Here is a 14,836-nt window from a genome sequence, read left to right as displayed (position 1 = left end):
ATTTCTTTTTAATTGTTTTGAAACTTTATGTATAAACTTTAAATATAAACTGTGTTCTTAAGTATACAATAAAAATCAGGTCACTTATGTTTTACTTAAATGCAATTAAGTACAACTAGTTGCTTTAACTAACTAAAGCTTTAAACTAACAAAAACATTAATTATTGACATTCAGGAACAGGTTTAATGCATATTCAAAATATTTCAATTCTTTATTTGCATGAACATAAATTTATATGTGGATATGTATGCATAATTTTATAGATACATATATGTATTTATATATATTATATATAATTCCAGCTAATGACTGCATAGTTCGTTTCATTATTAGCTGGTCCTATTAATAACTGTCGCTAATGGTAAACAGACTGAACAAGTTGCCCACATAGGACAGCAGGATTAACTAATCAAGAATAAGAACATAGAATTTAGGAAGTTGTTAATGTGTTGTCTTCAGAATAGTTCTAACAATTCAGCTTATCAAGATACTCAACATATTTGAGAGCCTGTAGGAACATGTTGTCATTTGAAGGATAAGCACTTGAAACTATGAAAGTAAAACTCCTATATATTATATTTATTTATATTATATATTATATTATTATATTATATACTATTAAAAATATATATATATTATGTATTATTACTCCATGAAGAACTCGGACTGATTGAAGTATGACTTCAAAAGCGGAGAATAATAGTGAACACGCGAGATCTGGAAGTTGTCCTGCAGTCACACTATACCTACCTGTTAGTCAATCGGTAAAATACGTAGGGGTTCATTTTGATCGGCGGCTAACTTGCAAGCAGCCCATCAAATCGAAACAAGAGCAGCTTAAGGTGAAAACCGGGCTGTTAGGACCACGTTCTGAACTTAGTCTTGGGAACAAATTAATGCTATATAAGACCGACCTGAAGCCAGTATGGACCTACGCTTTGCAGTTATGGGGTACTGCTAGTAATTCTAATATCGAAATTATACAGCGATACCAGACGCTCAGAATGATGTGTGCACCCTGGTATGTGACTAATTATAATATCCACAAAGATGTTAAACTGCGCCTTGTTAAAGAAGAAATACAATTATATGCAAAAAGATACATGAATAAGCTACATAAAGACGATAATGCTCTAGCACTAAGACTACTGGATGACTCAAACAACCATAGGCGACTTCAAAGATTTAATGTCCTAGACCTGCCCCACAGAAATAGATAAATATGTAAAGTAGGTAAATATATGGATTGATTGCAAATAAAAACAGCAATTAAAAAAAATATATATATATATTATTAAAGACTCTTAAGTTATCAGCGAGATATCATCTAAGCCAAAGATTTGTTAATAAGACTTAGTAAATTCAGTTTCATTATCTGATTCTTGATTACGAAATGGCTATCAACTTGGACAGTGATAGAATCTTTTAGACTTTAAACAAGCTGCGCTATATTGCTTAGGCTTTTCTTATATACAACTGAGAAGTTTTATGTTTTTTAAGACCTATCAACAAAAAACCATTTGGAATTTGAAAACTGGTTCAGATGATTGGAAAACCATTAAAGTACTATGGAATAAAAGTAGTTTGTTGTGGAATGCGACATATGTAAAATTTACTATGAACCAATCTAGATAGCAAAAGTTTTAAAATTACAAAATAAATGCTATAAATCGGTTTCCCGAAATTTCAATTTATAATTTTTTCTAATTTATATAAAAAAGAAACTACTTCTAAGCCAATAATAAATTAGGTATGAGACGAAAATGAGGAAGAGCGCAAATAGAAAACAAGAATTTGGCATAATATAAGCCATTCCCCAGCTGTCGCTTTTGTTAGCTCAAATCTAATTATAAGCTTCGTCTGCCCATTCATATCTTCTAGCTATCGATGTTTCCAAGCCAGTTTTTTCCAAATGCACACAGTCTTGCGGCATATATGTGTGTGTGCGTGTGTGTGTTTGTGTGTGGCATTCAACAACAAAGTGCTATTGATCTCCACGTGTAAATACCTGTAAAGATTTCAGATCAAGATATCGGAGTCTTGGCCAAAAGGCTACGTGTTAACAAGAACGCAAAACCCTTCATATATGTAGTTTGGCTATGCTGCTTGCCTGGCCGGACGTGCAGCTTTAACATTGGCGAGGTCGAGATCGGGTTTGTCATATATGTTGTATATATGTATGTTTCAATGTAAATGGACAAAAATGAAAATGAAAATGAAAAAATCTTAATTATGCCATTGAAGTGTGCGCGTGCAACAACAATTGACCAACTGGAGAGCGAAACACAATTACAAAGAATCAAATTGCGACAAATTAACACGACCGAAATTGTTCTTTAAAGTGCGCTTGACCTCTGCCACTTGATTATTGTGGCCATGTTGGCCAGAGTCGCAGCAACTGTGACTCAATGGCAGCAGGATGACATTGCAGTGGTGGCTGTTGCTAACGGTTTTCATAATGAACACGATTTAGTCTAAGGCTTTAGCTTGAGATTCGACTGTTTTTTTTTTTTTTTTTTTTTTTTGGCATGAGCCGGATCTATAGCCGGCATTGTTGTTAGTGTGTTTTTCGTATATCTTTGTTTTCAATGTCTAGGTCTAGGTCTTGGTGCGATACCGGCTGTCGGAAGTTAATAAAGCCGCCAAAACAGCTGGCCAACATTGGTGATAAATATACGCGCTGAAACAATCTAGCTACCGCCGTCGCATAGCTCCAGTTAGACCATGGCGAAACGCTCTTTGGACTCACCACTAATAATAATTCGTATATTAATATATTTATACATTTTCGCGTCTATGCAGATGCGCGCTTTTGATTTATAGCCAAGGTGAGACATATGCTTCAAACATTTCAATTTCACATCTATCAGAAATCAGCATACCCTACATACCCTACATACACTAACGCGTTGCGTCGTATTAAGTCGTGCTCCAAAAGTGCAGCGTTATTAGCCGGCAAATAACTGGCTTAATTGATAGATACCACAAAACAATGTTGCCCAACACTAATAAAAAAAGGCAAGTGAGAGTGGACGTGTGTGCTAGACGCTGAGATACCGTGTATGCACGTTGGCTTAAAAACTGAAGTAAAAATTTGAAAATGTTTTGCCAGCTTGTTCTAGGTGTGCAAGCTTGTTCTACATATGAGTTAAAAGAGGCGAAGATTGTACATCGTATCGTGTATCGTGTATCGTATATCGTATATCGTATATCGTATAACGTATATCGTATATCGTATATCGTATATCGTATATCGTATATCGTATATCGTATATCGTATATCGTATATCGTATATCGTATATCGTATATCGTATATCGTATATCGTATATCGTATATCGTATATCGTTATATATCGTATATCGTATATCGTATATCGTATACCGTATATCGTATATCGTATATCGTATATCGTATATCGTATATCGTATATCGTATATCGTATATCGTATATCGTATATCGTATATCGTTAGCCTATTACTCAACGAATATACCCTATAAATTCTCAATGAATACATGGTGGTATACAAAAGCTAACGTATTATATGCAATAATTTTAATTAGCAAGCACACATGAGGTCAATAAATTTCTAATTAAATAAAGACAACGTGCTGGGGGCGTGGGCTTGGGGCTTTGAGCTAAAGGTAACAAACTGAACCGTTAACCCCGTTGCTCGGCAGCTCATTTCATTGATAAACGGAAACTTTTGCGAAAGGCTGTTGGTTGGCGATTAAATAATTTAATAAGCAGCTATCGGATATACCGGATCAACAGATATATATGTAATTATATATAGTTAAATGTTTCGTCATTGATATTCCTTGTGGAGCGTCATGGAAACGCCAAAGATTGTTTACTTAATATGATATCAAACAGAACATTGAGGTGTTTAATATAAAATTATTGATATATAAATTCAAAACCTTCCTGAACTCCTTGCTGCTGTTTGACCTTTTTGTTGCCTTTCATACAAATAAATATTTTTTTTATGGAACAGATGTGGTATAAGCTTTACTTTTATTACCCAATAGTCCAAGCAATACTTACCAACTTCCAGCTAACCTTATGTATCCCATAGGTAACAATTATTTTTATTATCTGGTCTGATTACGACATACAAAATTGTAGTTCCTGCTACTACTTCGCTATGAACAGGTGATTAAATAATGTGCATACCATGATTTTCAGAACGGAAAATAGTTTCATTCACTCGTGTGTACATGTATAATACATATAAGTATGTACACATTCACAGCTATCCATGCTATGTTGTTTTTTTTAAGCGGTAAATAAACAATTTATTTTGATGACTATAACACAGATTTAATTTTTTATATGATAGCTTTTGGCTTTGTGTGTGGTCTGTATGAAAGTATTCCTATGCTTGAAGTTAAAAAGAGATTGTTCTGAAGTAGATGCTAATACAAGTGCTATAGACTCTTATAGATGCTAATGTTATTATTAATATTATAATAACTATTTTTGCTTTAAGTAATATATTTATTTAAGTAATATATTTTTTTTTATATTAACATTATTATTTTCTAGCACTATTATTTTTATTAACATTTTTATTGTACTACTATTAATATACTTATTAAATATTTTATTAATTTTTGAGTACTATTAATTATTTTTTTACTACTACTATTATTATTATTATTAGATTTATTTTATTTATTATTATTATTATCATTGTAATTAATATCATAACGGAACATAATTCATTTTTACATTCCTCAAACACAAAAAAAATTTATTATTATTATATTATATTTTTTATTCTTAATAATGAAAATTTAGAAATTGTAAATCACTTTTTTTATATGCCCCTCAATAAAGTACTTTATATAAAATTGTATTCCCATAATGAAAATAAATAAAATTGAAAATAAAACAAATTACTTACTTAAATTTCCGGCTTAATAAATAAAATCTGTATACAGAGTATCCGAAAGTCGTCAGCTCTTCTTGCTTATCTTCATTTATTAGCAAACACATTTTGGTACTAATTGATAGCACAAGCTGGGAAGTTAGTTGGGCAACACTCAATGGAAACGGCATGGACCAAAGAATCAGTAGCAATAGCTATGGCAATAACAGTAGATATATTATTATATGAAAGGCCAAATCCACGAATCCATTGATGGCCACCGTATCGGACGCTCACTTATTTGGCTAAGTGCCGCGTTATGTTGGCCATGTGCTGGGCTTCGTCTGCTAATCAGTTGGCCAAATATGCGATCGCTTACAAATGCCACACAGTCTGAATGAACGTCATTTTTATGCACGTACCCCACGTATGCCCCGCGCACTTAGAGGCCACTCAAAGTACAGCTTCGCGTCACGGCGGAGCAACAACCGGACAAGTTATATGACATAAGAGAGAAAAACAAAACCACATGTATATATGACAGAAGAGAGAAAAAAATATACCAAATATACCATGTGTGCTAAAAAAATCTCCTCGACTTTGGATTTAAAGTGAAGACAGAATCGTAAACGATGTTTAACTCATAGTTCTTGGCAATTATTTTATTTAATTTTTGGTTTATTTCACTTCAGTTGCCCCCGACGCGTCGTTGAACTTGAACAGATTTTTGGTTAGCCAAATGAATATGCTCGAAATAGTAATTAAGCGTCAGCGCGAAGAAGAATATATCGTCAGACCGTATACGAAAATCTTGGCTTGAACTTGACATAGTTCAGTTCTTGGTGTATCTTCGCATAAAATTGCAAAACTATATAAAAAAAAAACTGCTCAGCTAGAATTAAGAAAACATTTAAACACCAATTAATTAAATAGGAAAACGAAACGTTTGCTAAGCGTGTTGTATATGTAAAATTGTTTAACTGTAAGTAGGTTTATCGCCGTTTTAGCCGTTGCTTGCGATCAGGAAACGGAAGTTTTTTTCTGTTTTTTTTTTTTTTTTCATATTTGTTTTTGTTTCAGTTAACTAATAGTTTTTCAATGCGTAAGACAGGTTTTGGGCAAGGGCACATGCAGACTCAACGGTATTTCGCTGATTTCGATTAGCCGTAAATGTGCTGAGGCTAGATCGATCGCTTGATCGACCGATAGATTGTTAAATTATTATACGGCGTGTTATAATGTGATAGATACCTTCATTGGGCATTTCCGTGCTAAAAAATCAGGTTTAATTTACGCTATATTAGTTCTTAATACTAAAGTGGGCTAATGCTAAGACTAAAGAAACTTCGTAGTACTCGGACCTTCACTGAGATGTTCATGTGTTCTTTGACACGCTCGCCTCTGCTTCTAAATATAATATATGCTAACCATTATATTGTAGGGCATACGGAACATGTATAAAGTTAATATGTTCTGCCAGCTGCAGTTGAATTGTTCTAGCGAAGGAAGTCAAAGTTTAAGTGAATAAATAATTTATTTAAGTCTTGCTAAATGTGATCTCCATTAACCTCAAAAGTCTGATATTTCTATTGTGCTCAAATAATTAGCTTAGACTAATAGAATTATAATTTGACTTTGAAATGAATATTCTGCGAATCAAAAGAAGCTAAGCCCATGGGCAAAAGCTAAAGCTCTTACTCGCTTTGGGAATCCCTTCTAATTTATTTTTATTTTTGTTTTTTTTTGGGGAGTTTTCAATGACCCCAGCAAAAAGAGGTTCTTCAGGGTTATAAATTGAAGCAACTGTAACCAGGCGTTTTTAATATAATTGTTTTATCACATTGTAGAGCCTCTGTCTTATGTAACATTACAAAAATGTCTGCTGATGGTTCTCTCTCACTTCATAGGTCTCTCATGTATCGATCTAGTAGCTATAAAATAATGCACTAAATATAATGGATCAGCCATCAGAAGATTGCCAAGATGATCTTTTGCCCATTCAGCTTGAATAGCTATTGCGAAATTTGGATATCGAGCTTTGGCCTATTTACTTTCCCTTATAGCAAGTCGAATAAATGATTGACTCCATCGACTTTGCTCTACAGTATCAACACGATTTAGTCTGTCAGCCAATGCATTCTCTCCTCACATTAGGCCATTCACCTGAGACAACTTTAAATAGAATAAAGCAAGCTAACAAAAATGGCTAAAGTTACCTCTACTCATAGTTTAAATAGTTCGAAAATAATATTATTTCAACTGCTGAGCTTCTACAGCAGACCCAAAGCATCGGCATGAGCAGCGAAACCAAATACGAAGCCAAGCTTTAGTTAAATTAAAACTAGTTGGTCACATCTGCACAAGCTTTGAAGCCAAACTAAAAAGCAACGAGCTGTAGATGGCGCTAACAATGCTGCAAAGCTGAAGAAACTGTTTAAAGCCACAATTAAACGAAACATTAAGCTTTTTATTACAAATTAAAATGCTCAACGACTTGTCATGCAAAGCGTGTAATTAAAACGTGGTTAATTATTGTAATTAAGTAAGTAATTGTTGTAAATAATGTGCTTAAATATTGCTCTAAGGGATGATAGTTACACAGACTCTAAGGGTATTAGGATCAAATAAGCTAGCTGCGATCTTGGCTAGAATTAAAAAAATATATATATGTATCTATAAATGCCTCTTCATTACTAGGAACTTGGCACGATCAAATTAGGAACTGAGCAATACAGAAAAGACAAACAAAGAGGCACAGAAACATGTACATTTAATTGCGAGTGTGATTTTTGTTTTGTTTTGTATAAGAATCGCAATTATTAATTAATAACCAATAATAATTGTTAACGGTTTCGTCTTCGTATGTAAATATTTGCGGAAGAAAATTTGCATAATCTGCAAGTGGCTCGTGTCTCGAGGCGCTTGAGATGAGACTCGCGTCGATCGCCTCGTCAGCCAAGCCGTAACTATTGCCGCATGATAATAAACCAAATCAACAAACTTTTGCATATGATTACGTTGGGTGAGATACGCGACAAACAAAAGCCAGCGACAAATCATATCAAATGCGCTGTGATGACCGGAAGAGAGCGTTGAGTAATGTCTTCGGCATGGCTAAGGATAAGTGATTGATAGGCGAGCGTCAGCTGTTATCATGTTCAGCAAATAGACAAGCATCTATGCTGCCAATGAGACTAATCACAGCTAGTAATCTTGGCCCACAGCAGCCGCGACCAGTTCAAGCCAAACTGGACGAGTTTTGCGAGCCATAAAGAGCAAAAAAGAAGAAATCACAAAAACGTTGGCGTTGGTCAAGCAGGGTCAAGTTCAATATGCCGGTGACACAGTTAACCAAATATTCAACTTTCAGTGACCCCAGCCTCAGCTAGATTGCAGTCAAAAGTGTGTGAGGCTAGCCTCAAATTTCGACCCGGAAATAACATTGCGATCGGCTCAAGAATTGCGCCCTGGGCCTCAAGAATTCATATGTAAATTATCAAAATGATAATATAATAATATTGCGACTGGTTTCGTTTTTTATTTATTTTTTGTTTTTGATCATTTGTATTTTACCCGGTCAAGTGTCTCCTTGAATAGAGCCGCCATCAACGGAACTCAATGGCCAGCCAAAGGCTGACCTTGATCGCATAAAGATATCTGATTTTTCTTTTAGTTATTGCGCTCTATTTCCTCTCCCTTATTACAGAGCATGTAAAACATAAATCTTACAACGTGCTTTAGCATTTTTGTCCACACAGCACTTGTGGGGCGCTGCGTGTGCCAAGAAAGTGTTTAAAACTCACTTATATGGCACAAGGTTTAACTAAAACCTAAAACCTATGAACCTAAAGCTTAATGCGTGAATCAGATTCTCCCCTCCCTCTTTCTTTCTCTATCTGTATATATATAAATATATGATATGCTTATGTATTTCTGATTATGTACCGCAATATGTTTCCGAGTTCTTGCTGCTTGCTCTCTTTCGGGCCAATACCATATTCTACAACTGGCCAATAACAACAATTATGGTAAACATTAATTATAATACAAATGCTGCAAACGTAAGCGCCAAAATCAATTAAAATTCAGCCAACAACTAGTGGAAATACAATAACCGGCAAACCTGACAGCAAAGACACAGCAATAAAGCCGTCGAGCTGTTTGCCAAAAGGCTGTTTGTCATTATGGTGATGATGATCAATAGAAAAGCTAAACGAGACCAGTCGACGCAATGAAACGCAGCTTCCAAGCAAATGAAGCGACACAAAAGAACATTTAAACAGCAGATGCGACAACAACAAACAGCAGCAGCAGCAGCAGCAACAACTGCCAGCAGCTAGCCCAGTAGAAACCAACAGCGGCTAAGCTGAAATACAAAACAAAAAATCAAAAACCTATAGACGAAATTTTTATACATAGCAGCGCACAAATCGGCGTAGCAGTTCAGTACGCGTACAAGTCTCGTGGGTAGCGGATGCCAGCAGAGGTCTCTCTCCCTTAATATATACCAATAATTATAAACAAACCAACAAAAAGACATAAAAAAGAAAAAAATCACAGTTGTCATGGTGTTAGCATTAAGAGCAGTCACTGTTGTTGTTGCTGTTGCTGTTGTAAATTAAGTGTACGGCTCTTGGAGAAGGCAACTGTCAACCGAGACGATTGCAACAGGTGCTTGTGCTCGGATTTGTCAGTGCTCAAAGATATATACACACAATTTGTATATATGCGTTTATAAAGAAGATTTGCAAAAGACTTTAAGAATATGTGCCGTGTGTGACAGGATTCATTTATCAAGTAGCCGCAGTGTGGCACGGCTGAAGAGCTTAAAATTAATTAGAATTTGTGCTGAGCGGGAATTATTATAAAGTAGCCGCAGTGTGGTATGCCAAAAGAGCTTGTGATCTTTATGAATTAAAGCTGAGCAGGAGCTAGGATCAAGTAGCCGCAGTGTGGCACAGTCTGAAGAGCTTGAAGCATATTGAAGTAGCTTCAGAGTTTTTTGAATTAGTTCAATTCAGGATTTGTTCATCTAGTACCTGTAAAGTAGTACGCAAAAGAAGATTGAGAGCTTTATGAATTTCAGTTGATCAGCAACTAATATCAAGTAGCCGCATTGCGGTACTTGGAAAGAGTTAGAGATCTTCTTGAGTTCTTGTTGTAAATGAGTTATTATCAATTAGCCGCAGCACGCATTAATAGTTTAAGATCTTATAGAATTGTGATTCACCATTTGCTTATCAACTGGCTAAAATAGAATTTGAGAGCTTGAAGAACTCATGCTGGACAGTAGCTATTATCAAGTAGTTAAATTAGTTTTATTACGTGTGAATCAATATAGATTTATGTAAAAATTCCTATTGAAAAGCGTGGCGCATGCGTAAAACTTACAACGCTGTTAAACAGGATTTGTTTGGGTACAGCCAGAGCTTAGAGTTAGTGATTATGCAAATCATATGCAAAATAGATTTAACGGAACACGCGAGTCAATGGGTTGACACCAAGGTCCATTCAACTTTTAGTTGAACCTCCAACTAATTAAGTTAAATATGTGACGCATGGTTCTTACGAAATGTCTGTTAACAATTGTTGACACAATTTGCTGCTCACCTTAGGCTTAGCTCAGGGCCAAAGAAGAAGCAAGAGTAGACGCAGACGCAGACGCAGTCGCAGCCGTTGCCTGCCCAAGCCCAAGCCCATTTTAACAAATGACTAGCCATGTGGAAATGCAGCGAATCCACAAAACTCTCTTCGCTGATGCGAATGCGATATATGCAAAGTTTCGGACAAGCTGCTCAGAATAGGGCGCAATACTTAGAAGCTCGAGAAGAGGAAAAAAACGAGGTCTCAGGCATCATTTGTTCATTAGCCAAGCGCAAATTTGATGGTTCATTTGCGCGTCTGTCTGTTTGTTTATTTGACTTTTGTCAGTTTTCAAAATTGATAATTTGAAAACCCGATTCTATGTGTATGTGTGTGGCGCGCACAGTTTTTGGTTACTTTTTTTGTTTCGACTTTAGCTGCTTTTTAGCACCTTCCATGTATTGGCTAGGTCGCGGCTCATTTTCTGGTTCGTTCTGCGTTAATTGTTGCAGCATCAACAACAAACCAACAGACAACAAAAGCAACAGCAACAAAAGCAAACAAGTGCAGGAAATGAGCCAAGCAAAAGCAAACCAGTCGACGCTTATGGCTTATGGCTTGTTAGCCAACATTGCCCTTCAATGTTTATAGATAGCTGTATATATATGTGTATATTGATCGAAATATATGACAGAGCAGCTCAGAATATTGGTGTGAAAAAATGACCACGGAACTGGGCAAAGAGCCAAAGACGCCGAAAAGTCAAAAAGCCACTTTATAAGCGCTTGACGCTGACTTCTGTGGCCTTTGTGGAGTTCAACTAGCCACTTAATGCAGCTAACATAGTTAACAGTTATTAACATTCGTTGTTATTGTATTGTTGATAATTATTTTTAACAGCTGTTTCGCAGCTGCTTCGTGCCACTGTGCGCACACGTGAGCATCGCGGTCTCTAGATGGCCAAAAATGGAAAAATATTATTGTTGTTGTTGTTGCTGCGTCACCCAATTACTTGTTGATCTTGTGAAGCAATTTGTTTTCTACGCTTGTTTAATTCATAATAATGAATATAATTTACTCTTACTCCGGTTACATGATAATTTTGCATTGCACAGCCACACACACTCACACACACACAGCTAGGCACAACAACAAGAGCTCAAAGCAAACGGCGACAGCTTTCAGCAGCTCAGTCTTTTTTTCGACAATTTTTTGTAGCAAAAAAATTGCGTTTGTCTTATAGACACACCCAAAGCGTTGACATCAGACAGCATCCAGCACCCAGCACCCCGCTCAGCATCTGTATATGTATCTCAATTTGCATCTTTTAAGCGCTTCGGATTGCCGCAACTAAGAAGTCAACTGCTTTCGTGTGTTTCTGATTGTTTTTTTTTTGTGGCCAAGTCATGCTGGCTCGGCAACAGCAGCCGCAATATCTTGTTAAAGCAACTGGTCTCTGCTATTGCTGTTGCTGTTGCTATTGCTGCTGCGACTGCTTCTTCTTTTCTATTAACATATTTTTTTATATTTATGAACTTGAAAGCAACAAAACGCAAGCTCTTTCTAAAATGTTTTGTTTTTTCTTTTTATTTTACTTTTAATTTTTAATACGCGCCGTACAGAACATTGGACGAAAACACGTTCGCTTCGAGCGCTTAGCAGATTTTTAAATTTCACGCAAAAAACAACTTCTGCTGAACCCCCAACAGCATCTTAAAACATCAACAACAACCAGCAGAGGAAGTCAATAAAACGAATTTAAAAATGGCGGCCGTCAACGGAACACAAACGGACTATTGGAACTTTCTGTTCATCGAGCTGGCAGGTGAGCACTGTTTACCTATTTATATATATATATATATATATATATATATATATATATATATATATATATATATGTATATGTATATCAATCTGAATACCTTGTAGATCCCCGCACCAATGACTGGTTCCTCATCAAATCCCCACTGCCTCTGCTAACAATTCTGGGGCTCTATTTGTACTTTGTACTCTCATGGGGTCCGCGTTTCATGCGCGATCGCAAGCCCTTCAAGCTGGAGCGCACGCTGCTGGTCTACAACTTCTTCCAGGTAGCGCTCAGTGTTTGGATGGTGTATGAGGGCGTTATCATATGGCAGTATTATAGCTGGCGCTGTCAGCCGGTCGATTGGTCGCGCACACCCAAAGCCTACAGAGAGGCACGCGTTGTCTACGTCTATTATCTGGCTAAGATCACGGAGCTGCTGGACACGATCTTCTTTGTGCTGCGCAAGAACGATCGTCAGGTGACGTTCCTGCATGTCTACCATCACACAGTCATGCCCATGATCAGCTGGGGCACATCCAAATACTATCCCGGCGGTCATGGCACCTTCATTGGCTGGATCAATTCGTTTGTGCACATCATCATGTACTCGTACTACTTCCTGTCGGCCTTTGGACCCCAAATGCAGAAGTATCTGTGGTGGAAGAAGTACATCACCAATCTGCAAATGGTAAGTGCTCCATAAAGAGATATAGCTACTGTAGCTGATATCTTGTCTGTCCCCTTATAGATCCAGTTCTGCTGCGCTTTCATTCATCAAACCCAGCTGCTCTACACCGACTGCGGCTATCCGAGATGGTCTGTCTGCTTTACCCTGCCCAATGCCGTGTTCTTCTACTTCCTCTTCAACGACTTCTATCAGAAGTCTTACAAGAAGAAGCAGGCCGCGGCCAAGGCCAAGGCAGAGGCCGAAGAGATCACCAACAGCAGCAACAACAACAACGACAACAACAACGAAAGCTGTGCCAAGAATCTGAATGCCGCCATAGCCACAAGTGCAGCACAGCAAAAGAAGGTGCTGTAAGGCAGCTAGGAAAATACTCTAACTCTATAATCTCTAAGCCCCTCCAAAACACACACACACACACACACACACACACACACACACACACACACACACACACACACACACACAGAGTAATACTTAATGGAATTCACATAGAATATTTTTTTATATATATTTGGGAACTTTACCATTTAATGCTTAAGTCTATGGAGCGGGCGTTGTTCTATGCACAACTTTGTTGACTAATTTGTTAAGTAATCCGCCGCCAAAAAAAAAACAACGAGAAGACAAATGAAAATATTGAGAAATTTTAGGTTTGAGTTAATAGGCAAACAGTTAAATGCTTTTCGCAGCCATCGCTTCGTTTGATGTGTGTTTGTGTATTTCCCCCCGCCGCCTCCTCGAGCAACACAAATGAAAGAAGTTGTATGTTTACGGCCCAAAAAACAAAATAGCTGAAAGAAGCAGAGGAAGAGGAAGAACAAGTCGAAGATGAAGAGTAAAAACCGATTTAAGTTAAGTAAGCGCTTAGGAACAAAACAAAAAAACGGAATTAGTTGTGTAAATAAGTTAAGATACGCTTTTGCCATAAGCAAATGTGTTAGATAATATATATATATATATCTATATATATAAAGTTATTGGCATGTAAAGTACCTAGGCTTAAACAAAAAGATACCACAAATACAAATAAATATAATTTTCTTAAAAAAATAAAACAAATTTCTGGTGTTCCATGAATTGCAATTTCGAACTAATCATACGGATGTGGATGGATGGATAGCTGAGTGTGCCGGAAGCATTCTATATAAGAGCTGAACAAAAGACTTGCCACTAATGGGAGTGTGTGCTGTGTGGGGCGTGGCAGAACAGGTCCATGGCGCTGCTAGCCATGCAGATTGGACAAGCTCATGAATTTTATTATAATTGCAGAACAGATATTGGCATTGTTAGAACCCGGCATTAAACGAAAATCTGTTTCTAGCTCACCTTGAAGATGGCAGCTGTTCAGTTAGTGAAATATATGTACACATGTATGTCTGCTGTTGTGATGCGCATGAGCCCTGAGCTTTTCTCACAACCTTTTTATTGATCAATCTGTCAAAACAAAACGGAACCTTAAAATCCAAAGCGGAAGCCAAACAGCATCATTGAAGAGCAGCCAACAGCAACAGCAACAGCAGCAGCAGCAGCAGCAGCATCAGCAGCCGCGGCATCTTAACGAGCTGCTAACAGTAGCATTTAAGCCGGTTCTGGTTTTGGCCTTGATCTTGACCACAAGCGCTTAGCGTCTCTTTGACTCGTTGTGTGTGCTCGAGCTGCGTTTGATTTGGTTTAGATTTTCGGCGATTTCGGCGCAGGGCCGTGCTTTAGGGTCGCTTAAAGATTAAAGATCATTTGTGTCTGTTTCTTATCGATATTGGTTTTATGTGAATTTGCTTGCTCCAAAATTTATAGTTAATTTATTTCTGTTTTTATTACAACTTTATTTCCTCATAATCAATTTGAGTCAATTTGGATTCAGTTTTGTTTTGTTTACATATATA

The 14,836-nt window shown here is 36.9% G+C and overlaps 1 protein-coding gene across 1 annotated transcript; it reads left to right on the top strand.

Annotated features, from left to right (window-relative positions):
• The first annotated feature begins 9,316 nt into the window (after window positions 1-9,316).
• LOC111605454 (elongation of very long chain fatty acids protein 7) lies at window positions 9,317-13,377 on the top strand. Its single transcript, XM_030224843.1, has 4 exons — window positions 9,317-9,361; window positions 12,081-12,283; window positions 12,388-12,953; window positions 13,014-13,377. The coding sequence occupies exons 2-4, from the start codon at window positions 12,223-12,225 to the stop codon at window positions 13,305-13,307; spliced, it is 921 nt and encodes a 306-aa protein (XP_030080703.1). The 5' UTR covers window positions 9,317-9,361; window positions 12,081-12,222; the 3' UTR covers window positions 13,308-13,377.
• The last annotated feature ends 1,459 nt before the right edge of the window (window positions 13,378-14,836 follow it).

This window comes from Drosophila hydei, unplaced genomic scaffold (assembly GCF_003285905.1).
Source record: "Drosophila hydei strain 15085-1641.00,03,60 unplaced genomic scaffold, DhydRS2 tig00008119-arrow-pilon, whole genome shotgun sequence".
In the NCBI taxonomy this organism is placed as follows: Eukaryota; Metazoa; Arthropoda; class Insecta; order Diptera; family Drosophilidae; genus Drosophila; species Drosophila hydei.
The sequence above is the reverse complement of the archived record's forward strand: the minus strand, read 5'-3'. Positions and strand labels throughout refer to the sequence as shown.